Consider the following 25,668-nt stretch of genomic DNA (forward strand, 5'->3'; position numbering starts at 1 on the left):
TGTTTCACCGCTATAGCTACAACCACCACCTCTTGAGACTCGAGCTCAGCATCTGCTGTTTGCTTGTGGTTCCTCCTGTTCGTGGTGGTCCTACAACCACCACCTCTCGAGACTCGAGCTCAGCATCTGCTGTTTGCTTGTGGTTCCTCCTGTTCGTGGTGGTCCCTCCCTGACCTTTCCTCGTGGTTCCTTCCCGGCCGTTCGTGGTTTCTCCCTGGCCTTTCCTGGTGGTTCCTTCCTGGCCGTTCGTGGTGGTCCCTCCCTGGCCTTTCCTGGCCGTTCGTGGTGCTCCTTCCCTGGCCTTTCCTCATGGTTCCTTGCTGGCCTTAGTCTCTCCCTCTTGTGATATTCCCTCTCCACTATATTTCCCTGTTTCTTTTTGTGTCCTGTAACTACATATGCATTTCAATATAAATAAAATTGATTTTCTTCACAAAATGAGTGTTTGAGGTTGAGAATTATCTGGTGCTGGTGATAAAATGGCAGGTAGTTGCAGGCAATCTGTCATGCTGGCGCTTTTGGTAGTTCTGTCTAACTTACTCCGGGTAGTATCAATCTGACAGGTACCATATAAATTTGACGGTTAGACAAAGCTTTGTAAACCTTTATAATTTCGGGTCAATTATTTGATGCCTTTGGAGTTTGAGCAAAATCAGGCGCTTCTCTCGATCATAAAAATTTGTAGGAAAATCAGGCAAGCATCTTACCTCTATAAGGCCAAACATCACAATGTAATTGTCCATAGCAGAATTATGCTAATTCTCGTGATTATGTACTATATATTGTAATGTATGGCCTTCTACTTTCCTCACGGGTTCACTGATGGCCCTTAGCACGTTTCTAAAGGGCGATATCCTCCCCAGCTTGCTTCAGTACATGTGGATGAAGTCAACTGAACCTTCGCGAGATTCCCCTTCACGCTCAATACTCGTTCAACAGTCGGCATCAAACCAATGTTAAGTAATAAGCAGGGGCTTGTTCTTGCCAAGTTTCGACACTTTTGTTTGTTTCGTATGAACACCGAGCAATCGGCGGAGGAGGAACAAACTGATTTCAAGCTCTCATTTTTATAAGTATAGACTTTCGGGAGCTCACCAACGCTTGGTCCCGCCCCTAGGCCTTCGTGTACCATATGGATCCCCAGTAGTGCGACACTGTGTGGTATCTGAGCCTGCCAGTGGGCCCACCCCAGTGCTTCAATTTGAGGTAAGTACTAGGTCACAGGGCATCCCCTCTTTCAAAGTCGAACCGAGGCCACTTGATGAAATTGTATAGCCGCTCGACAAATTGTCCATAGCACTTCCAGATCTACGGTGAGCATCCCGTCCTTTCCCAATCATTTTTTTTACCAAGCAAGCCCATAGATAACCAGCTCTGTACAGTCTGCTGGCTCACAATGGCTCTGACACTACATGACTTCTCAACCTCCTGTAGCAGATATCATTCCACTGCTTGATTACCCCAAACTTCGCCTTTGCCGCCACCAAAGTCCTTATTCCACTTCCAATGGTCGAGCATCCGATCAAGGCTTCACGTGTCATGCCATCAACCATACTGCACCGACGTGAAAGCATTGACACGACTCACTGCTAAGCTAGTAGCAAAGAAAGAAGTCCTTCCACGCCGATAAGTCATGCAGTTACATCCAGGACGCAAACTACTCATACTCACACATATTCCGTCAGGGCAGCTCGAACAGTCTGAATCATATACGCAAAACCAAGAACATTTGTCACTTTCAGCGTCGCTGGCAGATATTGATACTGTCAAAGCAGCAACAACAGCGAAAACAAAGGAGAGACGCATTGCTTGAGAGGATGTGATGTTAGATCTGAAGGGGACAGTAGGAAAATATTTTCCTTTTATGCGCTGAATATTGTTCCACCTGAAGACCCACAAATTGTTTCGAACAGATGCATATCTGAAATTCCAGCAGATTGCCACCTAACTTCTACCTTACCTTGCCACTGGCAGTGTGAAGTAATGTATATTGGTAATCTGGTGTGGAATGAAATATCGTAGCTCGTGACGCAGGGTCAATGCCAGCTCGCAACACCCCTTTCGAACAAATAATATGTGCCAAATGGGTCGAGAACAGCATCCATCAGCTAGGTGGACAGCAGATGATCATTTATTCGAGGGATGGCTCGCTGCGGGTATGGAACTTAATGGAAAACAGATAGGAGACGACTGAAGGGACGGAGAAAGTGAAGTACGGACCGCAGCGTTGTCTCCGGCCGGAAAGGAAGTGGTTGACGGGAGTGAAGATGGTGGACTGAAGTTGTGAGACATCAACGCATGCAAAGTCATTGAAAATTTGGGAGATGGCACGAATACATACACGTAGTCGTTTACTCGCCGGACACGACCATGATTGTAACTGGTGGATACAGATTATACGAGCCCTCGACTGCTGAGTATCTTGTTCCCCTTGAATTTAGATATTATCAAGATCTGGGATGACAAGACAGTCAAGCTTATTGCCACTCTCCGAGCAGATGGGACCGTCAACTGACCGCTCAGTGACTGGGAGATGGAATAGCCACCCGTTCGCAGTGCTGGATCACACCGACAGTACTAGTATATTTGCCATTGCAAGTAGTATAGTCGGAATTCATAGACGTTCAATCCCACCATTGTTGAGCGCCATGCTGGCGAGTCTTGGATGCAGCACTCGAAATTCGGAAAAAAGGAGCAACCACCCGTTAATGTGATTACCCACGAGGGAAATTTGATCGACAACCTGCACAGCACCAGACTTTGACGCAAAATAGTTACCGGCGAGAATGCGGGATAGTATAAGAGAAGTTGACGATAATCACGCACGTATGCGCCGTCGTCGTCTTTAGCCTCCGCTAACTAGTACTCGGAGTCCCTCCTAGGCCGCCGACCTTTGCAACCCTATGTCCCGAGCACCTGCGAGAGCTTCAACTGCAAGTACAACCCAGATGGTAGCGGACAAAAGCTTCAAACGGCTACCAGGCATCAGCGGGCAGGTCGTCGAGCTCATACCACCCCCCAATATTATTGCGGGGACTCCGTGGAGACACTGAAGCATGCGCAGCGCAGCTCCGGCGATCTCGTTACCAGTGATACACCGATAACCAGAATAGCTTGAGTCTCGACGAAGTAAATTCTGTCGTCGTACCGTTCCACCAAAAGCGAAAACAGAGACGGGAAAATCATTCAAAACGTACGGATCCGAGTGGCATTCTCAATATCGATGATGCAGTGAAATGAAGACGCGGAGTCCCATCGCATTCAAGGCAGAGAAACAAAAGAATTTAGCCGAGAGCATGGTTATTGCTGACCAAACGCGCACTGTCGATTTTCAGTAACCGAACAGTGTAGAACCTCGCAAAGTTTGCGGCGACATTAAGCCTGCGGGCAGAAGTAGAGTCTATTCGAGACAGCGCAAGCACAAACTTGCAACTTCAAAGCTTCACTCTTAGATCCCAGTTTAGAGCCGTCTGATGGGACAAGACCCGCACAGTTGATAGCGGGGATTAAAAGGTCGATATGTCGACGGCGGAGTCTACAAGTCAAGTCATAATGAGGGACGGGGACCCTCGCAAGTCTTATGTGTAGTGGAATAAAAACACTTGCATTTGCGTGCTGCATAAATGATACAGATGTAGATTGACTCCGATCACATGAAGTGCAAGAATGGGTAGTGAATCAGTCTAACTCTAACACCGTTCCACGCTGGACACTTCCCCAACCTGATGGGAAGTCAGTAAATGAATCTACCAAGTGGACAGAGATACTTGCCTACAAGTCGCCAATGCTTCTCGATACGTCTCGAAAGAGCGACCTTCTCCCCAACCTCAGTACAAGCGGGTGAAGTCAACTGAATCTTCGCGAGATCCCCTTTCACACTCAATACTCGCCCACCAGTCGATGTTGAACCAATGTTAATCAACAGGAGCTCGTTCTTGGCAAGTTTCGAGACTTTTGTTTGTTTCTTGTCTTCTGTACGAACACCAAGCAACCGGCGGAGGAGGAACAAACTGATTTCAAGCTCTGTATACCCTTTAGAACAACCCAAGATGCCGAAACCGAGGAGATACACACCGGTATAGACCTTTGGGAGCTTCCCAACAGCACCCAGCACTTGGCCAACAAGACGATCTGCTCTGCACAGCGTAGGATCAATTTTGGTCCCAACACCGATTAGACCCCCCGGAACCGCAAACTGCAAGTGATTGTTCTCGGCGTGTAGTGAGACGATCCTGCTGAAGATGGGCTTGCAGCGGTTCCGGCCTTGGGTGTCTTTCGTTACAATTCCTGGGCGGATCTCGACCTCCTGCCCTAGCCGTAGCACGCCAGTGAGGATAGAACCACCGGCAACGCCACCTTTGAGGTCATCGACCTCAGCACCAGGCTTGTTGACATCGAAGGAACGGATAACGATGAGACGGGGATCGGAAGTGAAGTCGCGGACTGGGATAGGTATACGCTTTACAATGTATTCGTTGACGGCGTCGATGTTGTATTTCAGCTGCGCAGATATTGGGACTATGGGTGACGACTCGGCCACCGTGCCTGTAACAAGAATGAGTACATCATCGGACATTCGATGCGGCAGAGGACTCACCCTTGACAAATGCAGCGATTGATTTTTGATGCTCAAGAGCCTGGGCTTCCTTGATCAAGTCGACCTTATTCTGCAAAATAATGATATTTTCCAGCTTCATAATTTCAACCGCGGCCAAGTGCTCCGATGTCTGTGGCTGAGGGCATGTCTCGTTTCCTGCGATCAGAAGAAGGGCAGCGTCCATGACTGCGGCACCGTTAAGCATGGTAGCCATCAGAATATCGTGACCGGGACAGTCCACGAAGGAAACATGGCGAATGAGTTTCATTCGGTGACCACATCCTGGTCGTTCGCAGGGTGGATTATCTTCCTTGTCCGAGCGATACGATCGATAGCAGCCTGGGCGTGGGCATGCCTCGTTCTCGCATTTGTAGATCTACGATGGTGGATCTCGAGATTAGCAATGCATCATACGCGAAGCGCAGGGAACATACTTTTGCATTTGCATAACCTAGCTTAATCGTGATGTTACGAACGAGCTCGTTTTTGAATCGTACAGTCATGACGCCTGATATGGCCTTCACAACTGTCGATTTTCCGTGTGCGACATGACCGATCGTTCCTGCAGAGATAACTCAATTGCTAAATTATGCATACTCGCAGAGCTCTGCGTACCCAAGTTAATTGTAGCCTGAAAGGATCGTTGTCAATGAGTTGCTTCAAACAATGGAAAGCTGCTTGCGCACCTGTTTTGATATTACTTCGGGCGAAAGAGGTGTCAGCTTCGTGACGTCTATATCAATCTTTGGGACATCATCCAGCTGGTCGTCCTCCTCTTCAGAGTCTGATTCTTCGGGGTGGGGGTGTTTTTGTAGAGTCTCTTCGTCTGACATTTTGCGAGATCAAGGTAGGAGGTCGGACTTAGCAGGTGACTCGAAAAGTCCCAAATCTAAATTATGCCACCCTAACTAAGCAACTCGTTTGATCACTCACGTTCGTGCAAATGCAAGTTTCTCCAACGAAATCATGAACAACGTCCACTTCCCAGTTCGCGTCGTAGCTTTACTTCGACGTTTTGTCAATGCCATGGCTACTTTTTCATTATCTGGCCAATACCTCATATCGAGGGTCAGAGCCGAAGATACCTCCAGCAGCAAACCCGAAGTTCCTACTACTTCCAATGACTTTTGGTGGAACCCGCTGTCTCCGAACAAGTGGGACTGGCTTCGTGTAGGCTTACTTGTGGATGGTGCTCTAGAGCAACCAACCAAACGGCTGACTCCAGCACTCCCTCATTGGACCTCGGAAGGCATGTTACTACGTTTGGCGTTTACCAGCGTTCACCAGACTCATGCAGTCCGAATTCATAAACAGGCCGATGCTTCTTTAAGGACGACACCAAATCATGGCCGCCAAATTTATCTCCTTCTGATTCCAAAGTGTCATACGAACCTCATACCACTGCTCTTGACACATCTGCTATCAATTCCGAATTGCCGCGGGGGGGATTTTCACCTAAGGAACCATCCGAGGGTGATTCTACTGATACCATTCATCGCTTACTGCGAAACCCAGCACTGTATGACCCGATCAGAGCCCCTAGGTTTCCTATTGTCCTCTGCCACGGTTAGTTCATCATAATCGGTTTATTTAGAATGAACCACACACATTGATCCATAGGGCTATACGGATTTGATGTGCGAGGTCCTGCCGCATTCCCCAGTCTCCGAATGCACTATTGGTCCAACGTTCTTAATATCCTCAAAAAGAAGGTCGGAGCAGACGTTATTGTCACAGCAGTACCCGGGTACGGTCATCAAACTTGATAGTAGACCATTTCTGATTTTGAGTTCTTAGAACGGGCTCCATAGCGTCGAGGGCAGAAAACCTTGATCGGTTACTCCAGGAGAAGGCCAGAGGGCGAGGTGTCAACCTCATGGCTCATTCCATGGGAGGTCTTGATTGCCGCCATCTCATTACACATGTGCAGCCAAATGAATATACCCCATTATCGCTGACAACAATCAGTACTCCCCATAGAGGAAGCCCCTTCATGGACTGGTGCGCGGTAAGTTCCCGATTTTTAATCCTCGCTTTGCAGTGCATTCACTTCACTTCACGACAAGACACATATCGGCCTCGGAAGACAACCCCAAGAAGAAATGTTCAAGAAAACGACCGAGATTCAGCAGTCTATGTCGGAAAAGGAGACAACCACTGAGAAGCGCGAGACTTCATTTTCCTTGTCACTGGCTTCCTTGCCGTCGTCTTTCACAACGCTCTTGTTGTCCATCCTGGACTCGCCTGCATATGCCAATTTAACATCGTCCTACCTCAACAACGTGTTCAACCCCGCTACCCCCAATGATCCACGTGTCAAGTACTTCAGCATCACCGGACGTACCGCCGACATGAGCATCTGGCACCCGCTTTGTCTTCCAAAGATGGTGCTCGATGAGTTGGAACGAGCGGCAAAGGAACGCCTCAAGCGTCAACACGCCGACTCAAGGGATATACATGCGCCTCTGACATGGGAGCAGGACGACCAGTGGGGGAACGACGGCCTCGTGACCGTGCAGAGCGCAAGGTGGGGCGAATTTCTCGGGATAATGGAGGGCTGCGATCACTGGGAGATCAGAGGTGCACGGGGGCTAGAGTTCAATGTCGACTTGTCGTCTGTGCCCCTGACGAGCATAACGGGTCGCGTCGGTGTAGATGGGTGGGCGTTGGGCGACTGGTCGAAGTTTATTCGGGCTTGGAAGAAGCAAGAGAAGGGGTCGTCTGGTGATTTTGAGTTCGCTAGTGCTGGTGGATCTTCGATGTCGTCATCGGAACCGAGAGATTCCCGAGGGGTTAGGGAGGAGATGCGCAAGGGTGGTGAAAGTGACCCCGTTGTGAAAGCGTCGACGGATAAGCTCTCCGCCGTGTTCGATTGGATCATCGATCAGGTCCCATCGACGAACAAGTCTCCCCCTGCAGACACTTCACAGAAGCAGAAGGTCAGGAAGTCTGTCAAGAACGAACTGGCCTCTAAATTGGATCTGGAGAGATTCTATGTGGCATTATCCCGGAAGTTGTATGATGAGGGGTTGTAAATCCAGATTAATTGTAGTCCGTTTCTATCCTATTGAAGACGCAGCTTGGACTATCATTGACGCAAATCTACTGTTGTTATGCACAAGTTGACCTAGCCACAGCTCAGCGCTCAGCACTCAGTATGTAGGCTATGATAATTTTTCGCCATAAATTATAGTCACATTCCGATCACCTAATGTGCGGAGATTTCATCGCTATTCTACGTTAGAGGCATGTGCATGAAAGACGAATAAAACAATAAAAAGAAACAATCAACGACAGTGAGCGGCAACGACAAAGGTGTCATGGTGCGCAGAAGTAAACGGCAAGGTAGCAAAGGGCACAAGAAAATGAAACAAGCATGATAACCTTACAATACACTGATCAAGCCAGCATCATGTCGAATCAAACCCGTCTTTCTCTCCACCTCCAGGAAATACTCGAGTGCTCTCTTCGCCTTCCCCTCCATCTCCTCTGCGTTCTTAACTTCTTTGCCTCTCTCTTCCATTGCAGCTCTAAATCGCTCCCTAAGGTCCCAAGACGCCAGGCGCAAGACCTTGCGTGTCTCCCTGCTGACACGGCCAGCATGGGCGTTGACGAAGAGTTCATTCTCTGTTGTGTTCTCGTCAACGGCAACCAGGGATGTACGGATGCGACGACCGATAGTGCGCGGAATAGTGTTGGGTAGCTCGAGGACGAAGTAAGCAGTTGCACCGATCACGAAAGCGCCCAGAACAGGAGCCGCCCATTTCCTTGCAGTCTCGTTTCCAAACAGCTCAGAAATGCGTACGATACCATCGACAATGCCTCGGGCACCGAACGTCTGCCCGCCAACCATTGTTAGCGCACCGACGCCAACAGAGACGACGCTAAGCGCAGTAGTGGGGCTGGTTTCATCCTCCACTTCTTTCTTGTCATCGGCAAAGTGAAGCCAGAGCCGGTGGAAGTCAAAGATGTCGAGGGCAGATGTGTCAAGCATATCCGAGCGCTGGGCGAGGCCAATGCCGAGATTGTGGACCCCTCCAGCCACGACAGCGGTGGCTGTTGAAGAGGAACGGCGGCGGAGTCCCTTCTTGCCAGAGCGCAATGAAAACATGGCCTCTGGCATAAATACCCTCCGCGACTTCTCAACTCCTTCAGGAAGATTAGCGTCACCAAGCTCGCCGATCTTCTTCACACCGGCAGAAGTAGTGACCCGAGCTTCATCCTCAGCCAGTTTCACAGCCGCATCCAAGCTAGCCAACAGAGCCCTCTTGACATCTCTGGCATAATCCCAAATGCGAAGGAACCCAGGGAAAGTTGGCAGGGAAACGGTAGCATGATCCACGCCAGGCAGGCCTTGCCCGACGCGCTCAATGGCAGAGGAAAGGATGGCCTTTGTTTTGGTACTTGTCTTCTCTGCCCCCAATTCTTCCACGGACTCCAGATTTTCTTCCAATAATTCCTGACTGCCCTTCATCTTCTCAAGAACTGGCTTGACACGCTTCAAATCATCTTTAGCGCGGTCAAGATCAGATTGGGCGACGATAGCATTTGCGCCAACCAAAAGATCAACGTCGGATAGGAGGTTGGAGAGGTATGTTGTGACAGGCTGGAGCTTTGACTTGGAGCGTTTGACGAGAACAAACGAACGAAGCGAGGATTCCAGGTCGTCGAATGCGGGATTGGCTGTGTACGGTCGAAGAGCAGCAGCAGAATCAACGAAGTGGACAAGGTCCTCGGCGTCCTCGTACGTCCTAGGGCTCAGCTGCTTGATTTGCTCCAGGACCAACCTCCTGCATTTCTCCTTGTTTTTGATCTGCTCGAACTTGTTCACGACAATAAAAAGGTATGCCTTCTCGTTGCTAGCATTCCACAGGAACTCTTTGGAGGATAAAGTGAAGTGATTTTCGGCTGAAACGACAAAGACAACGACGTCGATTTCTTCCTGACGAGTGAAAAGAGCCGTTGTCTTTAAGCTATCACGGTTGAGACCTGGTGCGTCAATAAGGGATATGTCAACAACCCCATTATTGAGTAATGATTCCGATGGTGCCCGGCTGTCGGAAAGGTAAATCTTCAAGACTGGCTGAACACCCTCGTTGTCTGACACAATCGTCTCCAAATCGGCAAGTTGAGAGCGAGTGAAGGTCGACTCGTCCAAGATGCTATACACTGCACCCTCCTTGATGATATGAACTTCCTCCTTGCCATTATTCTCAGCAGCATCGTGCACTTCGCAAAAGGCGGTTGTGCAGGGCTGCTGGTCAATTGGCATCACCTCCCGCCTAAGAAGGGCATTGACAAAAGTGGACTTTCCAGAATTAAGGTCACCGGTGACAAGAACCTTTGATGAAGTGTCCTCTACACGGAGGCGGAGCTTATCCATATGATTGACAGAAGCACTGATACGTTCGTCCAATAAATTGGCAATAGAGCCTTTTTCGAGTTGCGATACGAGAGCGGCAGGGGATGTGTTGGAACCGTGAGGACCGAGCTTAAGGTCCAGACGAAGAATATTGAAATCTCCATTCTGAGAGGACGGCATTAACCCCTCCCCCTCGCATGTGTCCCTTTCGCCCTGATTTGTGCCTTCATCAGCAGACTTGACATCAGTGCCTTCCAAGGCGTCAGCAATTGACGCCAGAGTGACAGCCCGGGTCAGGCCCTCTCGCACAGGAGTGTAAAGAACTTCAGTGTGGTTGCTTGGATCATCTGCGAAGGAAAGCGACCGGCGAAGAGAGCGACGGGGTTTTGCCTTTGATAGTGATGAAGGCTCTGCGGAGGGTTGCTCGTGAAGAGTGGGATACCTCACCACCCACTCCTCCTTGTTGAACTGACGCAGTTCCCCAAGAATAGACTTGGATGAATCAAGGGCCTGGACCAAACTGCCTGACCATTAGAACAACATAAAAAGTAAGAGAATGATGCAAACGAACCGATCCTTTTGCTCAATGTATGCTTCTTGGACATCCTCCACCTTTAAATGCTTCTCGTTCCCATGACTTGAAAGCAAAGGCTCTTTCGCCAGCGACGAGGATGACCGCGCTGGGGCGGAAAAGTAAGACTGTGACATTGCACTGAATAGCCTTTGCGCCTCCAAACTACTGGTGACGTCGAGCACAAGCGAAACAGTGGGCTTGTGAGTGAGTGAGCTCGACGGTTGTCGGACAATATTATCAATGATGATGTATATTTGGCCAGCCACTTAGATTGCGCTTACTCAGCCGCTTCTGCCCGCATACCACGGTTCTGCCCGACTTCCGAACCCTAAACTCTAGTTTTGACAGTGACCCCCTGACTTTGCCCTGACTAGTAGCTAGTACTATCGGCTCTACAACATCTAGTACTTATAGAGAACGGCGACTTCGATGTATGTAACAGAGAGCTTGGTAGGGCATGCCACATAATGCGGCGACGAACTGACGGTGTCTTTGAATGGTATTATTTTATTCCACAAACTTGGTTCAACTACTCAGTACTGACGAAAACATTGTCTTAGGAAATTTGTTTGCGTGCAATCCGCAACCCGTAACACATGGATAATACGCTCTGCTGATAGGCTATTCGCAGGAGCGTTACCCGTGGCGAACTTTGAACTCAAGGTCAGGAATTTGAATTCCGGGAATCCATTGCAATCAACCACGAGGCGCGATACACTCGCAGAGCTGACTTATCCTATCCTCCGGTATCTTCAACTCTTGGATTGAGGCGTGGTCTTACCACTCTCTCGGTCCGATTGATAGGGGAGTCGAGGTCGAGGTCAATGCTTAATGAGGCTGATCATGCCGGGGACTAGCTATTCCCAACTCATTTCCGCATACTCAGGCGCACTCAGGCGTCGTGTGTTGTGGACATGAGAACTTCTTGTTAATGAATGTCTAAACCTGATTGTCGGCAGAACAGTGCAACCTTCTACTGCTATCACATGTGTATCTTTATTCCGCATTGGAATGATGATCCAGACCTTGGCATCTATCAAGGTTGTCCTACCGAATACTATTCTTGTTCTCCCGCGTATCGCATGATCCCCTCCTCGTGATCCCCCCGTGGTGAGCTTTTATACATTGAAGGACAGTTTAGCCGATGATTCTGCACGGTCGAGAAACAGGGAAGGGGACGGCGACTGCAATTTGGGGCTCTCACGAATTTCACGGTGCTCATCGCGCACCCTTCGATCAGGCAATCACATCGGCCATCTCAGTTTGAATTCAACTCTCGATCATACCGCCGACTAAACATCGTACGTTGCTTCGACAGCGGTGACCTTTGAACACCTTCTGAACTCAGTCTTCCCTGCGACGTCTGCGGGCCATTCTTTCCGGAGACAGCTGGGTAGTCGCTGAATTTTCGTGGAATACAAAAAAATCTCCTATAATTAGTTTGTTTCGAATTTGAAATATTTACAATATTTATATTTCCAGGAAGCCGACGTTTACAGTTGAGCTTTTGATAGAATTTGGATGTCACGAGTACTAAATCACACAAAAGAACAACGATCGTCCGAACCATTACACCCAACGCTACCGTGACGATGTCCAAGATGCGCGCCGTATTAATCAAAGGCGGGCATGGTCCCATTGAGAACCTCTACATTGGGGAGGCAGATAAGCCAGTCCCAACAAAGGGACAGGTTTTAGTAAAGGTCCGTGCCTTTCTTCATCTTATCGATCTACGTAAATCGATCTAGTCCGGCATGGATTCCTCGTGGTAGATTGTCGCATTTGGCCTTAATCGCATGGACCAGTACCAGCGTCAGGGTGGCTATCCTGTTCCCGCTGGTGTATCCTCCATTCTTGGCGTGGAGTTCTCTGGACGTGTGACTGAGCTCGGCGAAGGCGTGACTCAATGGGCTGTTGGGGATGAAGTATTTGGTCTTGTGGGCGGCGTTAGTCGATTGGCCAAGTCAAAGTTGTATGTTCTTTACTGACCAAAACTGTCACGGGTATCTCAGGGAGCTTATGCGGAGTTCATAAACTGTGACGAAGGACTCTTGTTGAAGAAGCCCGGTCACTTATCTTGGGCGGAGGCAGCCAGCATACCAGAAAACTATCTTACGGGTGAGTAACGGCAGATCAGCCAAGTAAGCGGGTCATCTTCGGTTCTGACTACTCTGGGACTATTCCTAGCCTATCAAGCTCTTGTGAAGTACGGGGAAGTCAAGAAGGGCGATCATGTACTTGTCCACGCAGGCGCTTCTGGTGTAGGGATTGCGGCTATCCAAATAGCAAGGGAATATGGAGCGTGAGTGTTCCGGTGTTCAGTATTCCGGCCTTCACTGCCTTCGATGCTGTTCTGCACGTTCTTGCTGAGTACGTATCACGCGGTGTTCACAGGGCAACGGTTACTGCGACGGCGTCTACCACAGAAAAACTTGATTGGTTGCGGTCCATTCCTAACGGGGCGACACATACAGTCAATTACAGAACCGAAGACTTTGCCGCGGAGGTCAAGAAAACGACCAACGGCAAAGGTGTCAATATTGTCATAGATTTCGTTGGACAAAGTCATTGGGCCAAGAATATCGAATCCCTCGCTATTGATGGAAGGATGACGATGTTGGCTACTTTGAGTGGTAGGCATTCATTATGTCTTGTAGTCCGAAAACTCGTAACCAAAAAGTTTTCTAGGGAGCGAGGTGCCCTCGGTCAACCTTAGCGCGATAATATACAAGCGTCTCCGCATTCAAGGTTCTACGCTACGTTCCCGTAGTCTACAGTACCAGACCGAGCTCATCGCAAGGTATTGTCATAAAATTGTCTCATGTGATGTTCTTCCAGACTAACTCATCATTTAAGCTTAAGTTTCCGCGATATAATCGATAAGGTAACTGGCGTCAACGGAGGTGGCCCGATACGGACTTACATCCACAAAGTGAGTTTGTTCTTCTGCTCTTCTCATCCCGTCGGACACGGATATATGTACAATTCCACAGGTGTATCCTTGGACAGAGATCCAAAGCGCTCATCATGAGATGGTGGACAATAAGAATAGGTGAGCACTCTGTTTCCATTGGAAGAAACGGTGGCCGAGACTTGATTGTTAGCGGGAAGATCATCGTTGAAGTCGAGTAAGAACGCGAACAGTGTACTAGCCGAGATTGGAGCCTATCAGGAATTCCTCAAGTCTTCCGTTGACTGTGTATTTTTATGGATAAGATTCTGCCACGGCCTCAAGGCAGGCAGTGCGAGACGGAATCAACGGGCGGCTACTGCCAGTGATATTTTTTTTTCATTGAACGTGAAGGTGCTGTAGACATCGGAGCAGTCACCGGATGTCAACGCCTGCTTACCACAGACAGTGCGAGAATGATTGATGTGCAACGAGCCCCAGATCAAGCCGATGATAGGAACAACGGGGCCTCCCGTCATCAAAAAAATTTCAAGCTTCAAGGGTCAAGCCCAGTATGCGGTAGTGTGCCGTTTCATGTAACATTGTTCGCTGGTTTTACATTGCTATTGTCGTTACAAGACGCGGCGATTCCTCGGGACCTCGGTGTCGAGCTACGTTTCGCTGCCAAGGTAGTTTAGGATTTGAATGAGATTCAAAGAAGGGTATATTCAGTGGTCACTGTGACTCACTGTATGATACACTCAGTCCAAGCACCAGGCACGAATTTGGCCAGACAATTACTTTCAGATCACAGAAGGGGTGCTAGCGAAGGATGTTCCTAGAAGGGGAAGGTTAGTAATCAAACTTACCAAGTCAAACTTACCACTGGATAACACTGGATTTGACTGGATGTGACTCGGAAGCTGAAGCGCTGACATATGGATGAATGACGAATCCAAACGGTAATCATAAGTATACCTACACAGCATGTGTGCCGGGTGCTGCGGGGGAGGAGAATCCGACAAGTACTGGAAACAAAAAGACAAGGGTTCTTAATAAAAGGGTGCATGTGTCTTAGACTATTTTCCCGAAAGAGAGTTAGGATCCAGATCTGAAGAGGACCACCAGGGAGGGTCGGGGTACAGCATCGGAGGTAAGAAGCGTGTGAGAGCGGGGCGGCAAAGGCCGATCTACGTACACAGCGGATCTGTTGCAGGAACGATGCCGCAGCCTGTGCTAACCTTAGCGCGCTTGCCATTGCTAGCTTGGTAAAATGCTACCCTTACATGAGCGCCAATGAGCTTGCGAGCAAGCTTGGTTGTGATGTGCCTTCCCAAGCCATATTGCGTATCCGTGAGAGCACCCCCTTCCTTTATTCTCGATCGGGCCTGTGTCGGTCCCGGCAGCCCAGATCTCGAATCTTTCTTAATTCAATACAGCAAAAGGCGATGAGCCTGCTACCTATAAAGAGTCCCTCACAAATGCCAGCCATTCATTCAGAAAAGCTCCACCTCACCAGTACTCCTCCCGAGCCAAATAACTTCTTATCCTGACGCGTCATGAGCAGCCAATACAATTCCTCTAACACCTCGCAAGCTGCTTACGCTTCATCCAAGTCTTACTCGAGCAACACCAGCTCGCAGTCACCATCGAACCATTCAGACTCGCGTGGTCAATCACACCCGCAGTCGTCACAATACTCGTCGCAGCGCACCACCATTCGTGCTGGCGCTAGCACAGTCGTACCAGTCTTCTTCTGAGGTGCTGCACCCAGCTGACGCCACATGGCGCCCTATATCCTCCCCAACCACGCTCCCCATTCTTCGACAACCATAACACACTATCTTAATTCAACATTCAACATTCAGACTCCCCATACGCATGCGCTGGGACATATCCCCGCATAATCACAGTTTAATATGTGCAAAAGAGTATTTGCAGGGAAGGAAAGGAACGAGAGGAGGAAGATCATTCACATTTCAGTATCCTGGCCAAATCTAGGCTGTATCATACGGACCCATACTTTGATTCACCACAGATCTGTACTACTTTATGTATTTGGCATTTGGTTTGCTATCCGATTACAATAGCTAGTAACTAGTAATCACCGCGCGGTTAATGTCATTGTGTTCGTTGAACGGGACGTTGCATTGCGGTGGCGCAAGTGGGTTATCAAAAACACTAGGCTGCCCTAACATATGCGTCGGGAATTTCGGAATTTGTATTGTGCTGATTTGGTAGCATCAAAGGCCAGGATGCCCGGCTTAGCCATCTTGTCCAAGAATGATGACTCCCATGTAGCACACTTGCGGTGCATACATAGTGCAAAACTGATTGCCGATCAACAACCTGTGCTTTGCCAGGGATCCGACACATCAACGGCCTGAATCAAGTTTGGCTAAAGTGTTATATACTTACTGCGCATCCGACTTGTAGGCTATGCGGTGCTGACCGTGGAGGCACGCCGGGATGATCATTGATGCGTTATTGTGTTTGTTTCAAACTTTCTATTACTATCTTTTAACCTATTCGCCCGAGCGAGTATATGAAATTACACAGCCAACGCCATTTATTAGTCTTCCGTGCCAAGCAACAATGAGACTAACATGCGGATGAACAGATTCGCGCCAGAGCATGAGAGCGTATGGCGCCCAGAAATCCTGCGGCACGGCGCAGCTGGTCCGAAGAAAAATAGGGACCGACCTGGACAGTTCGGGTGGTGCACTCACACTATATTTCCACTCCTTGGTGTCCAGGAAAAAGAGTGTATATTCAACTACTTTTCCCAAGGGCCAGGCCCTGACAATCACAGTTTGCCACGTACGCCTGTCATCAATATACCTGTTTTCAAGCGTCCTTGGCCAATACCATCCCACCACTCCAGGATGCAGTCTACAACCTCGTCTTGGCGCTGAATATATATTGTTAGCAAAGCGACAACGATAAGAAATCAAGATTCACATTTGTAAAATTGTGATCGGCCTCCTCAATTAAATGGAGGCTGTGGGTTCCAGGCGTTCTTGCCCCAAGTGCTCGAGAGTAAATAATCGCGTCATATCTGATGTAATGGGATTTTCTCTCTCTGTCATCCGCTATATAATTAATTCGCAAAACACTCACGCAGGAACTGTCTTATCGGCGAGACCATGCATTGTCAGAACATCGATTTGAGCGGGAAATTTGTCCCAAACAATGGCTGTATTCCACTGAGAGAATTCCTCTAGATCTTCTGGATAGATCCTTTCCACAATTGCTTGTCGAGCAACTGTTACGGTCCGCTCGTAGTAACCTTTGGCGTCCCACTGTTCTTTGTAGGTCTCGGCAGCATCTAGAAATGAATATCAGATGACCGACCGTCTAGACATTCGAAGCCCTTGATCCTACCGTAAATTCGCTGATCACGCGCTTATTTTCAGTTATTTTGCGGCACGCCAGAGGTTATTTCTCTCACATGCATTCGGTAACGGCCTGACACATTGATCATGCCATGAGCACGTTGGCCTTCTTCAGACGTGCATAGCCAATACATCCCGGCCACAGAACCACGGGAATGGCCCACCACCACATCAATCTCGTACCCATACGCATTGCGGAGGTAAGAAACGACCGTCACAAGGTCCTCGACGTCTTTCGCAAATCCGCTTTGTTTCCGTTTGCCCCCACTTTCGTGATTGCCGCTGCTTTTCTATGAACGGGGATTAACGCCAAGACGAGGGGGTTGACGGACCGGAAATCAAATCTGAACGAGTCCATCGGAAAACGTAGTGCAAGACGCTTTTGGAATAAGTAGTCTTTATGCCTGAAGTGAGATAAGAAGAGAGAAGGAACGGAAATAGTAGGAACGTACCCCATGGTCCCATGGAGAATCTGAAAAGATACGATGCGTCAAGTAATTTTGTTAAGGTTAGAGGGATGATTGGCGTCATACCAGGGCGATCTTTGTGCCCTGTGTGGACTCTGTAGGTGTCAGTTGTTCCAAAATGCCAACCAGTTCGCAGTCTTCCTGAGAATGTGGTATACGGAGCTTCGTGGACTTCCTAGTGGACATTGTGGGTGTGAAGGAAGGGCAAGGATGACAGTGGCATCCAAGTCGCATCGGGACTGTCTTGTCCCGACTCCGATCAGAAACGTGATAACCAAAAAGGAAGGTAGTGTTCACCTAATTTAAAACGGCGCGCGCCAAAAGTTTGTACATACTTACAAGTAACATTTGAGTGACGAGGATGGACATTTCGAGAGTTGGCAGTATATGCCTAGGGCTAATGAGTATTGAAGTATTCGAACAAGCTCGCAAACAATCGTGCAACACCAGCAATACATATCTGCTATGACATACTATATAACCCGGGCCGGCAGCAACTAATCACGGTCGTCCTGGCTTTTTGCCAATGAGGGCCCCCTTCGCACTCTTGGCCGGGCCACTTTTTACGATCTTCGCTTTCTTCTTCTCTCCTACTTCAGCGCTCCGTTTTTGTTTCACCTCCTTCGGCGTGACCGACTTCTCGACAATCTCGACAGTCTCGTTTTGGGGTTTCTTCGTGCCCTTACTCTTAACTTTGCTGACCGGCACTTCTGGCACATGCTCCTCCAAATCCATGTCCTTGTCATTTGAATCAGAGTCTCCATCTGACTTGCTCTCCTTAGGTGCGTCCTTAGATTGCACCATGCCATCCCACCGTCCACCAGTCGCACCTCCGAGTTCGCATGTCCATATCGGTAAACTGATACTCGCATTCGTCTTGATGTGAAGACTTTGCACATTATCCCAGTTACCCTTTAGATTGTTCACGATGGCGGGGAGAGATATTTTGATGTTGTCGAGGATTTTTTCTGGCGTGTGCGATAGTAGTCCTATCTTAACAGACCTGTCAACCAGCGTTGTGTCAGGCTTGTGTTCAGGAGGCAGGCAAAGACAGACGCACGTGCATGTTCCTCTGTTCTGATGCATGTAGGTTGACTCGATGGCTCGTTCCAATTCACCCTTGAGGTCTTTTCGTGTCAAGCAGACCGGGATTGGCTGTCTGCAAGATAAATTCAGCCATGCAAGCGATAGAGGGGGTCTCGAGCAATCTTACTTTTTTGCATCAAACCACTTCTTTCCCAACAAGCCTGGCAGTAAAGGAATTACACGCTCATCTGCCAGGAACATTCCATTCTCTTTTAGCAACATTCGTCTGGCTTCATAGGACTTGAATTTTCCCTTGAGTTTTGTGATGCCGACGACCCTTGATATGAATTTGATTTTATGAGACTCGAGAAGGTCTTTGTACTCTCGCTGCGGGTCTTTGGTGATGAGACATACAGGCGTATCTCGTGGATCGATGAGAGCATGCTTGAGCGGGCTTGAAGATGTCACAATTGCACACCTATGGAGGAGAAGTAAAACTTACATTTTGAAAGGTTTGATCTTGTGTTCAGGGTGCATCCGCTTCACTGTGATTTGTAGCCACACATATTGCTCGCTGGATGCTAAAAGTTCGGTTTCCTCCTGCTCTTTTTGTTTTTTTGAAGCATATGCGTGCAGTGCATTTACGGCTCGTGTACACTGTTTCACGGAAATATGGGAGTCGATTAACTCAGTTTTTGCCATGGTGTGCGCCGTTGGAAGTTGCGGTCTGGCAGTTTTTGTCCCGCTATCTTTAGTCCCGCGGCTTAGTCAGCAGGTAGATCACCATCTTGCTATTAATATTCTTCCAAGTTTCGTACATGAAGCGCTCGAGTATCTATTGCTTCGCAAACTTCACTACTTTCTGGCACGCGTCCTTGAAAGCATTGGCGAGAACTTCGAAGTCTGAAATCTGATTTTTACTGGTAAGAACAAAGAAGATGTCCTCACGAACACAATACTAGTCTCACCTCGTTCCATACCTGCACACTACATCTTGTCCACCATTTTCCATTGTGGTGGTAATGAACGGCGTAAGCGTTCCACTCAATCAACAATGTATTTTTCAGCAGGTTGTTAATTTCATTCGAATATTTTATGTCGCCAGGAATCGGTAGTTCCACGTTGACCTAACCAGGGAACATGAAGTGAATATGGAAACAGAAACCTGCATTTACGCACCATGTTCAAAGTCAGGTCACCGGTAGGGTCCATGACACTGGTTCCTAGGAGACTTGCCAGATACTTTCCTCCTGCGATTGCAAGATTGTGAGTATATTCGTTTATCTTGTGCTCGCCGCCGAGCCACTGTCTGAAGTCCAAGGCTGGTCGCAAGTCAAAACAGTAATGCATGATGACAACTTCGCACCAACCTGCATTCACGCTCAGGAATGGAACATAATCTATGGTTCCTGTCCCTAGCAATCAATGAGACATGAGCGTTCGAAGTTATATGGTTCGGTTTGTCCAAGAGAACTGACATTCAAAAAGATTTACGAAACTTTGGGGGCCATTGTAATCTTCGTCTTGAGGTGAGTGATAACTGCGTGGGGTGGGTATACAAGATTTGATAATATGCTGGTTTCTAGCCCATCTCATTGGATGTCAATGCGACACTTCTGGAATGTTGGAACATACCGTTTTGGCACATAGAGGACTGCGCAGCTTCTCTTTGCAAAGAGCCATTTGTGGCAAGTCTGTTCAGCTCAGCTGGTCAAGAACAAGATACACGAGTCAGAACTGACGAGCTAACCGATACCCAAAAATCAGGCTTAACCTCCGACAAGTTGATATCCACTTCCTGGCCGATTGAATGCGCGGCATCGACCACTGACCAAACTCCTGCATCCCTGCAAATAGCCACCATTTCTTTCCAAGGAAGACGCACACCAGGGTTGGCCGCGATGGCGTCTACCACGGCAACAACTTTGCGAGTCTGTTGGAGGTCGCTCTTTTCCGAAGTTAGTCGGCGAATATGTTCTCGCCAGTTTTCCAGTATTTCCGCGTGTGTGGTAGGGAACTGAAGATTAAATGTGGATACTTGTGGATATGGTGGGATATCTCCGAGATACCTAATCGCTCGGGACACGGCATTATAAGTTGTATTCGCTGTTTTGTGGGGAAAGGGGATAACAAACCGTAACATAAGTGGGAGAACTTCAATGTGGTTATTCTTGACTTACTCCCAATGATGATATCCCCTTCATGCCACTCGAAGTTGCGGAGAATCGTGCTTATGCCATGTAATGTATTATTCACCAAAACGCACTCATCAGTATCTGCCCCTATCAGCCTGGCCACTCGAGTACGAGCCTCAATCCAGTGGTGAATGCACTCGATGCGCAAGAATTTGTCTGGGTTAGATTCGATGCGAGTGCTGAGTTTGTCGCATGCAACTCTAACTGGCATGGGTAATGAACCATACGAACCTTCAATGGATTGGTCTTAAACCAAGGTACGATATCAATATCGCCTGGTAGAACTCACCGTGGTTGAGGTTCACGTAAGATGGGTCAAACTCGAAGAGCTTGTGCATAGCATGCCCAAATAAAGGCGGAGCCTGTTTGTCTAGCTCTCCATCAGCTGTCGGTGTGCTCGGGGCGGACTCGGAGGACACTGAGGTCTTCGTGTCAGTCATGGTGTTCGTGGGCAGTAAGCAGCCACGATCAAAGTCTAGTGCCCAAAACCCACGGGTGATTCCAGGCGACCTACTAACGCCGTGGGAGCGCGATCGATGATCAATGTATTGCCACCGGCCATCCAGCCCGGTACACCCACCAGAACAGATATCACCACAAGCTAACCACGAGCCACGGAAATCTTGACGTAGCAGGTTGTTCAGCAGACTGTCACGTCCGGGATCGCGTGCTCATGCTAACAACGTGAACAGATTGTGTAGCATTCAGATTGATGCGGAAGTAACAAACAGAATAAAGCAGGAGCGTGCAGAACGGTGCCGTATTCGCATACAACCACGGAATCCAAGTAATAGGCGGAACAGTACGGCAGTGGTATGGCAAACAGCATGAGCGTAAGCACCATGATACCTAAGCGGTTGGGACCACTTCGGGACAGCGAGAAGACGAAGGCAACAATAACGGGACAAGCAGAGAAGTGATTGTCAGGCAGGAGGGTTGCATCCAAATTGGCTATGAATTCGACCACGTTGGCCTGGGCCTGTGATTGAGATGAGCACGACACTTAGTACGACAGAAAACAAAAACTTGCAGCATTGGCCAGCTTCGAGCGAGAGACATAGGGCTCCTTCTGTTGTGCCGTAAGGCTATTCCAGTACGCAGCGACCTCGGCAATAGCACCTTTCTTGTATTCCACCTGCCATTCAATACTACAGAGGTTGCGCGCGGCCGCCAAATCTGAAATAGGCCTGGAATAGTTGTTGGAGCTCTTTTCTTCTCGCCAGGCCAGGCGGGAACTCCTGTAGAAGCAGTGGACGCTGCCACGCTCCGCTCGATTACTAGTAGCGGGTAGAGGTCCTCGAACGATGCTGGGCGTTGGCTTTTAATTCAGAGTAAAATTTAAATTCCAAATAAGTTTAGAATGACACCCACATAATTCAGGTAGACCGCAGATACAAGACCAGCCTGGCATGTACTACTGACGTCAAGGCGAGTCAAGACTCAAAACCCTTCCCGTAGTCAGACTAACCATGTTGACAATGTTTTTGAACAAAACGACAAGCCATTTGAATAGCTTGTGGGGGGTGCATCTAGTCTCCCCTAGCCAGACCATATAGAAGGAAGACAGTCGTTCCTTCTTGATTGTGGCAGCCACTCATACAGTTCGGTTTCCACTTCTGCTCCTTTTGTTTGCGAGGCATATGCGTGTAACCCATGTACGGCTCGTGTACACTGCTTCACCGCAACATTAAAGGATAGATTTAGTGTGCGTCCTTGGAAGTTGCAGGCTGTGCAGCGACTGCAGTCTAAGTCTAACTTGAAGGCAGTCGTCCATGATTGCTCTGTGCCGCCGGCATCTCCTTTACGTAAAAATGTGTCAGCCTTCGACCAACTTCGACCCAACTTCGACCTCAACCGTTTGTTTCAAGATCCACAATTAATCTTCATAAATGTCCCATTTCACCGACGCCGCGATGTTGACTACATTATTCGAGCTAGAAAATTTACATCGAGGAGGTGTTCCCGATGAGTAATGCGAGTTTTGTCTCGTCTTTGAACGGGCAATGACCGTTTGCCAGCGGAACAACGAGCGCGAGGGGTACCTCGAATGCATGCGGAGCGCCCGGCAACAGTGCCGCAGCGCTCAACGGAAGAACGGACACAGGTGGTTCAGGTCATTACTGTGACCCATCTAGAGATGTTCTATCATCAAGTTCTAAGTATGCCTTGTGGCAGCTTATTCAAAGCTAGTACTGACGTCAAGGAGGTACCTCGGATGTGAGGGAAAACAACGAAGATGGAAAAATATATTCCTCGGAAAAGGAGACACCGGTGTAAGGCCCGACAACGCCTACTCAAGCCATTGGAATATGTTTGACAACTAAAAGATGGTGGAACAAGGAAGTTGGTTGCATGTAAAGTAGGTAAAGAGACTTGCGTTATCTAACATATGTAATGAAGGACGGATCGTTCGATCCCGCGGTTTGAAACTGTTTGGCTTTCATTAGTGAAACTGTACGTCCAATTCCGCCCTCTTTCTATCATAGTGCAGTCTCAGAAAATAAAACCATTTGATTGCTGTACTCTACATTGTGAGGATGGTGTATGATGTCCTTCTCCACGCTCTTGAGTACTATTCTTGGAGGGTCCATAAATCATAGTTATCATACAGCAAAGTTGTACATAGTATACGTATCGCACGCTACGACGCGGGCCATGTATATGGAGATCTTGTTGTCGGCATTAGCTCTGAGCGATTCTGAACTCTACGAGCATTGTATCGACAAGATCGTAAACCTGGGTGAGTGCTAGACCAGCAGCGGTCCTGTGAATTATCATGAGTCGATCGTCGCCAATGGATCAAGGTATACTAAAAAGAACTTGCCCAATAACCTTCATCTCGTCCAAAGTGCGTTCTTTGGAATTTAGAGCAAACCACATAGTCAGGTCTGTTTGGTAAGTTCTGTGACTGCCTGCCCCGAAGTTCGGTAACATGGGTTCGGGGGCCTTGGGATCATGAGTTCAGAAATACGCCAGGCTGCACTCTAAGACTCACGATGCTCAACCCATTAGTTCCTACGCCAGGTGTTTGCAATGTGTGGGAGATCACGCAATCGTCTAGTACAAGATAATGACTTTGCGGTAAGCACCGCAGGCAATCGCAGATGACTCACGAATTAGCACCCGGCTATTTGGTCCCATTGCCTTGCGGATATTACGGAGGATAGTCGTTGCCTCGGCGTCCGGCCAGTTGTGGATAATGTGCCTCAACTATATAGATTGAATTACTGGTGACGAATGGGAACAAAATTAGGCTCTTACATAGTAGACATCCTTCCCAACGACAGGTACGTCCTCCAGAAAATTAATCGGCATGAACTCCACGCGACCGTCGAGCAAGGCCTCGGGAGCACTCTTCTCCCATGCCTAATCAAATATCAACAACGTGCCCGCTGACATACCTATGTATACCAGATGTCTGAACTCACATTTTGTGCCTGTACCATAACTTCTGGGAGATCTTGATTGGTTATTCTGAGGTGAGGGAACATTTTCGCCAGAGGAGTGGAAAATGCTCCAATGCCAGATCCGACATCCACCACAGACGATACATCATCCCAATGATAGTCTTGCAACCTACGTCTCAGTCATGTCAACGATCAACAATTCGTGATAACTTACGGTGTAGAACTGTAGAAGCGCCCATCATATCGCTCTGGCCAAGCATGGCTCTGTGAAAATCCTATTCATAGGATTCTGTGAGCCGTCAGTCGAGGATAGATACTCCATACGCACAACGCGTCTCTCTTCCTATAAAATGTGCTGTGTCAAGGTAGCTAAGGGGGGTGATGACGAAAACTCACGTCATCCTTCATCACTTCAAAGTAATTACCTTTCATACCCTCCTTCTTGAAGGCAAATACCCGGGGCGCTTTGTCGACCTCATGCGATCTTGAAAATTCATCGTCGATCATAGTCTCATATACAACTCCAGCGAATTTCGAGATATCCTCGGTATGAAGTCGCGCATAACACCCAGTGTTGTTCGCTGACTGGAGTATGAGAGATAGTCGGTTGTTTGCGAAGACGTCTCGCTCCACTGTTTAGCGCGATACATGTTTTAGAGACAATCCTCAACCGACAGCGTGCACATTACCTTCTTTGAAGCAGCCCATGAGGGTCAAAGCTCGTAAGACACGTGCAACCTTGATCTTGTCGAGATTGACTGCATCAGCCAACTTATCTACGCTAAGTCCTTCCGGGTGTTGGTCCAGAACATCTGCAATACGCGCACGTAAGGCAACACCCGCGCACGCCCAGTTGTAATTGAAAACCAACTAAGACAATTAGCCACAGAACAGAGATTATTTGCGATCAGCACTTACATTCATCACCGTGTGTTGGGGGGGTGCTAGTATCGAGCTCAATTGATGGTATGCACCTTCGAGCAGCCTAATCGCCTTTTTGAGGGCAAGTGTATCCGTCGTCAGGTCGAGGGGGTGGAAGGTTGTTGCGTCGGCACTGGGGACCCCATGTCCTGTTTTCTTGTATTCTGAGATTGCTTGGCGTGCAGAGGAGTTGATGATGTCTAAAAGAGCTTCAAGCTTGGCCTCCGGCTCATTGAAGGCAGTCATCTTTCGGGGGTGATAATATGTAGAAACAATAGTTCTGCTGTCAGTCGTTCATATTTTATACCCTCAGCAAGGTAAATATAAATGTCGTGCTCAGACCGATGAGCGCATATAATTGTGATAGTCAGGATACACGCGCTGTTACGGTTCTATTCTTTGTGATGCCGAGCATAAGACGGCCTTTGTCTTTCGAGTATACGTAACACTGATCCTGACCATGATCGCGATCAGACGGACGAGTATCTCGTTACCCATTTGCTGTTTTGAACCGACAAGTTGTGTAAGTGTCGTGCTTAAACCGATGAGTCCATATAATTGTGATGGTTAGGATACACACATTGATTCTCAGAGATCATGCTCACGATAAGATGGACGAGTATCTGATCACCCATTTACTAGTCTCGAGCTGACAAGTTTTGAGTTGAACACAACACGCGGGTGGAGTCCTCCACGGAAGAACCTGACGGTGGTCCCGGAATGTTTTGTTAAAAACCACACGTTTCCACGGGTTTCCACGGGTTTACATGCCACGTGAGTCGGTATGTGTAAGACACGGCTGCGATTCCGAAGTATCCTGGCAGCCTACTAATG

The 25,668-nt window shown here is 48.5% G+C and overlaps 10 protein-coding genes across 10 annotated transcripts; 2 read left to right on the plus strand and 8 right to left on the minus strand.

Annotated features, from left to right (window-relative positions):
- Positions 1-13: 13 nt before the first annotated feature.
- Positions 14-527, minus strand: DEU56DRAFT_813356 (uncharacterized protein). Its single transcript, XM_041353659.1, has one exon. It carries the CDS (start codon positions 309-311, stop codon positions 120-122), a length of 192 nt encoding a protein of 63 aa, XP_041206754.1. The 5' UTR covers positions 312-527; the 3' UTR covers positions 14-119.
- Positions 528-3,678: 3,151 nt separating this feature from the next.
- Positions 3,679-5,430, minus strand: DEU56DRAFT_739838 (uncharacterized protein; the record flags this gene model as incomplete). The annotated part of the gene is made up of 7 exons (XM_041348766.1): positions 3,679-3,722; positions 3,760-4,023; positions 4,075-4,545; positions 4,598-4,973; positions 5,032-5,171; positions 5,213-5,228; positions 5,284-5,430. The coding sequence occupies 7 exons, from the start codon at positions 5,428-5,430 to the stop codon at positions 3,679-3,681; spliced, it is 1,458 nt and encodes a 485-aa protein (XP_041206755.1).
- An 81-nt stretch (positions 5,431-5,511) lies between these two features.
- DEU56DRAFT_813367 (alpha beta-hydrolase) lies at positions 5,512-7,748 on the plus strand. Its single transcript, XM_041353660.1, has 5 exons — positions 5,512-5,846; positions 5,912-6,163; positions 6,218-6,344; positions 6,395-6,605; positions 6,664-7,748. Exons 1-5 carry the CDS (start codon positions 5,564-5,566, stop codon positions 7,630-7,632), a joined length of 1,842 nt encoding a protein of 613 aa, XP_041206756.1. The 5' UTR covers positions 5,512-5,563; the 3' UTR covers positions 7,633-7,748.
- On the minus strand, positions 7,742-10,667 carry DEU56DRAFT_953466 (uncharacterized protein; the record flags this gene model as incomplete). The annotated part of the gene is made up of 2 exons (XM_041359188.1): positions 7,742-10,479; positions 10,531-10,667. 2 exons carry the CDS (start codon positions 10,665-10,667, stop codon positions 7,983-7,985), a joined length of 2,634 nt encoding a protein of 877 aa, XP_041206757.1. The 3' UTR covers positions 7,742-7,982.
- A 1,391-nt stretch (positions 10,668-12,058) lies between these two features.
- DEU56DRAFT_813373 (quinone oxidoreductase putative) lies at positions 12,059-13,932 on the plus strand. The gene is made up of 9 exons (XM_041353661.1): positions 12,059-12,236; positions 12,306-12,479; positions 12,546-12,651; positions 12,721-12,835; positions 12,928-13,166; positions 13,222-13,333; positions 13,390-13,465; positions 13,527-13,585; positions 13,638-13,932. The coding sequence occupies exons 1-9, from the start codon at positions 12,126-12,128 to the stop codon at positions 13,663-13,665; spliced, it is 1,020 nt and encodes a 339-aa protein (XP_041206758.1). The 5' UTR covers positions 12,059-12,125; the 3' UTR covers positions 13,666-13,932.
- On the minus strand, positions 13,833-14,831 carry DEU56DRAFT_451680 (uncharacterized protein). Its single transcript, XM_041346278.1, has 4 exons — positions 14,406-14,831; positions 14,307-14,354; positions 14,173-14,245; positions 13,833-14,104 (listed from the first exon to the last, which is right to left on the minus strand). Exons 1-4 carry the CDS (start codon positions 14,679-14,681, stop codon positions 14,016-14,018), a joined length of 486 nt encoding a protein of 161 aa, XP_041206759.1. The 5' UTR covers positions 14,682-14,831; the 3' UTR covers positions 13,833-14,015.
- A 1,066-nt stretch (positions 14,832-15,897) lies between these two features.
- Positions 15,898-17,552, minus strand: DEU56DRAFT_813382 (Alpha/Beta hydrolase protein). The gene is made up of 8 exons (XM_041353662.1): positions 17,352-17,552; positions 17,271-17,290; positions 17,151-17,222; positions 16,875-17,100; positions 16,808-16,817; positions 16,544-16,751; positions 16,385-16,481; positions 15,898-16,334 (listed from the first exon to the last, which is right to left on the minus strand). Exons 1-8 carry the CDS (start codon positions 17,517-17,519, stop codon positions 16,230-16,232), a joined length of 906 nt encoding a protein of 301 aa, XP_041206760.1. The 5' UTR covers positions 17,520-17,552; the 3' UTR covers positions 15,898-16,229.
- Positions 17,553-17,601: 49 nt separating this feature from the next.
- DEU56DRAFT_813385 (ribosomal protein L1p/L10e family-domain-containing protein) lies at positions 17,602-19,033 on the minus strand. The gene is made up of 4 exons (XM_041353663.1): positions 18,814-19,033; positions 18,499-18,765; positions 18,346-18,444; positions 17,602-18,288 (listed from the first exon to the last, which is right to left on the minus strand). The coding sequence occupies exons 1-4, from the start codon at positions 19,011-19,013 to the stop codon at positions 17,787-17,789; spliced, it is 1,068 nt and encodes a 355-aa protein (XP_041206761.1). The 5' UTR covers positions 19,014-19,033; the 3' UTR covers positions 17,602-17,786.
- Positions 19,034-19,095: 62 nt separating this feature from the next.
- DEU56DRAFT_859817 (pyridoxal phosphate-dependent transferase) lies at positions 19,096-21,095 on the minus strand. Its single transcript, XM_041355311.1, has 10 exons — positions 21,087-21,095; positions 20,796-21,019; positions 20,492-20,737; positions 20,062-20,417; positions 19,947-20,005; positions 19,790-19,893; positions 19,682-19,726; positions 19,491-19,633; positions 19,280-19,438; positions 19,096-19,221 (listed from the first exon to the last, which is right to left on the minus strand). Exons 2-10 carry the CDS (start codon positions 20,944-20,946, stop codon positions 19,147-19,149), a joined length of 1,338 nt encoding a protein of 445 aa, XP_041206762.1. The 5' UTR covers positions 20,947-21,019; positions 21,087-21,095; the 3' UTR covers positions 19,096-19,146.
- A 1,745-nt stretch (positions 21,096-22,840) lies between these two features.
- On the minus strand, positions 22,841-25,124 carry DEU56DRAFT_451723 (O-methyltransferase-domain-containing protein). Its single transcript, XM_041346279.1, has 12 exons — positions 24,832-25,124; positions 24,603-24,783; positions 24,310-24,545; positions 24,242-24,256; positions 24,128-24,188; positions 23,935-24,074; positions 23,768-23,872; positions 23,620-23,716; positions 23,502-23,563; positions 23,331-23,452; positions 23,025-23,270; positions 22,841-22,958 (listed from the first exon to the last, which is right to left on the minus strand). Exons 1-11 carry the CDS (start codon positions 25,078-25,080, stop codon positions 23,189-23,191), a joined length of 1,350 nt encoding a protein of 449 aa, XP_041206763.1. The 5' UTR covers positions 25,081-25,124; the 3' UTR covers positions 22,841-22,958; positions 23,025-23,188.
- Positions 25,125-25,668: the final 544 nt, after the last annotated feature.

Source organism: Suillus clintonianus (genome assembly GCF_016758775.1).
Source record: "Suillus clintonianus strain FC179 chromosome Unknown DEU56scaffold_53, whole genome shotgun sequence".
In the NCBI taxonomy this organism is placed as follows: Eukaryota; Fungi; Basidiomycota; class Agaricomycetes; order Boletales; family Suillaceae; genus Suillus; species Suillus clintonianus.

What these genes read in the sequence shown, in the direction of transcription:
- DEU56DRAFT_813382 (XM_041353662.1), bottom strand. Translation starts at nt 17,519, where the DNA reads ATGCGACTTGGATGCCACTGTCATCCTTGCCCTTCCTTCACACCCACA. An exon ending in AGGGCACAAAGATCGCCCTG is followed by an intron (nt 17,291 to 17,351) that starts GTATGACGCCAA and finishes GTATCTTTTCAG; the next exon opens with ATTCTCCATGGGACCATGGG. An exon ending in GCCGATAAGACAGTTCCTGC is followed by an intron (nt 16,482 to 16,543) that starts GTGAGTGTTTTG and finishes CCATTACATCAG; the next exon opens with ATATGACGCGATTATTTACT.
- DEU56DRAFT_813367 (XM_041353660.1), top strand. Translation starts at nt 5,564, where the DNA reads ATGAACAACGTCCACTTCCCAGTTCGCGTCGTAGCTTTACTTCGACGT. An exon ending in CCCTCATTGGACCTCGGAAG is followed by an intron (nt 5,847 to 5,911) that starts GCATGTTACTAC and finishes ATTCATAAACAG; the next exon opens with GCCGATGCTTCTTTAAGGAC. An exon ending in ATTGTCACAGCAGTACCCGG is followed by an intron (nt 6,345 to 6,394) that starts GTACGGTCATCA and finishes TTGAGTTCTTAG; the next exon opens with AACGGGCTCCATAGCGTCGA.
- DEU56DRAFT_813385 (XM_041353663.1), bottom strand. Translation starts at nt 19,013, where the DNA reads ATGGCAAAAACTGAGTTAATCGACTCCCATATTTCCGTGAAACAGTGT. An exon ending in AAGATCAAACCTTTCAAAAT is followed by an intron (nt 18,766 to 18,813) that starts GTAAGTTTTACT and finishes GACATCTTCAAG; the next exon opens with CCCGCTCAAGCATGCTCTCA. An exon ending in AAGTGGTTTGATGCAAAAAA is followed by an intron (nt 18,445 to 18,498) that starts GTAAGATTGCTC and finishes TTTATCTTGCAG; the next exon opens with ACAGCCAATCCCGGTCTGCT.
- DEU56DRAFT_859817 (XM_041355311.1), bottom strand. Translation starts at nt 20,946, where the DNA reads ATGACTGACACGAAGACCTCAGTGTCCTCCGAGTCCGCCCCGAGCACA. An exon ending in TTACGTGAACCTCAACCACG is followed by an intron (nt 20,738 to 20,795) that starts GTGAGTTCTACC and finishes AATCCATTGAAG; the next exon opens with GTTCGTATGGTTCATTACCC. An exon ending in GTGTGCAGGTATGGAACGAG is followed by an intron (nt 19,222 to 19,279) that starts GTGAGACTAGTA and finishes AGTAAAAATCAG; the next exon opens with ATTTCAGACTTCGAAGTTCT.
- DEU56DRAFT_451723 (XM_041346279.1), bottom strand. Translation starts at nt 25,080, where the DNA reads ATGACTGCCTTCAATGAGCCGGAGGCCAAGCTTGAAGCTCTTTTAGAC. An exon ending in CCCAACACACGGTGATGAAT is followed by an intron (nt 24,784 to 24,831) that starts GTAAGTGCTGAT and finishes TAATTGTCTTAG; the next exon opens with TTGGTTTTCAATTACAACTG. An exon ending in GAACTAATGGGTTGAGCATC is followed by an intron (nt 23,453 to 23,501) that starts GTGAGTCTTAGA and finishes CATGATCCCAAG; the next exon opens with GCCCCCGAACCCATGTTACC.
- DEU56DRAFT_813356 (XM_041353659.1), bottom strand. Translation starts at nt 311, where the DNA reads ATGAGGAAAGGCCAGGGAAGGAGCACCACGAACGGCCAGGAAAGGCCA.
- DEU56DRAFT_813373 (XM_041353661.1), top strand. Translation starts at nt 12,126, where the DNA reads ATGTCCAAGATGCGCGCCGTATTAATCAAAGGCGGGCATGGTCCCATT. An exon ending in AGGGACAGGTTTTAGTAAAG is followed by an intron (nt 12,237 to 12,305) that starts GTCCGTGCCTTT and finishes TCCTCGTGGTAG; the next exon opens with ATTGTCGCATTTGGCCTTAA. An exon ending in ATGGTGGACAATAAGAATAG is followed by an intron (nt 13,586 to 13,637) that starts GTGAGCACTCTG and finishes CTTGATTGTTAG; the next exon opens with CGGGAAGATCATCGTTGAAG.
- DEU56DRAFT_451680 (XM_041346278.1), bottom strand. Translation starts at nt 14,681, where the DNA reads ATGGCAAGCGCGCTAAGGTTAGCACAGGCTGCGGCATCGTTCCTGCAA. An exon ending in AAATCCAGTGTTATCCAGTG is followed by an intron (nt 14,246 to 14,306) that starts GTAAGTTTGACT and finishes ATCCTTCGCTAG; the next exon opens with CACCCCTTCTGTGATCTGAA. An exon ending in TGGACTGAGTGTATCATACA is followed by an intron (nt 14,105 to 14,172) that starts GTGAGTCACAGT and finishes CTACCTTGGCAG; the next exon opens with CGAAACGTAGCTCGACACCG.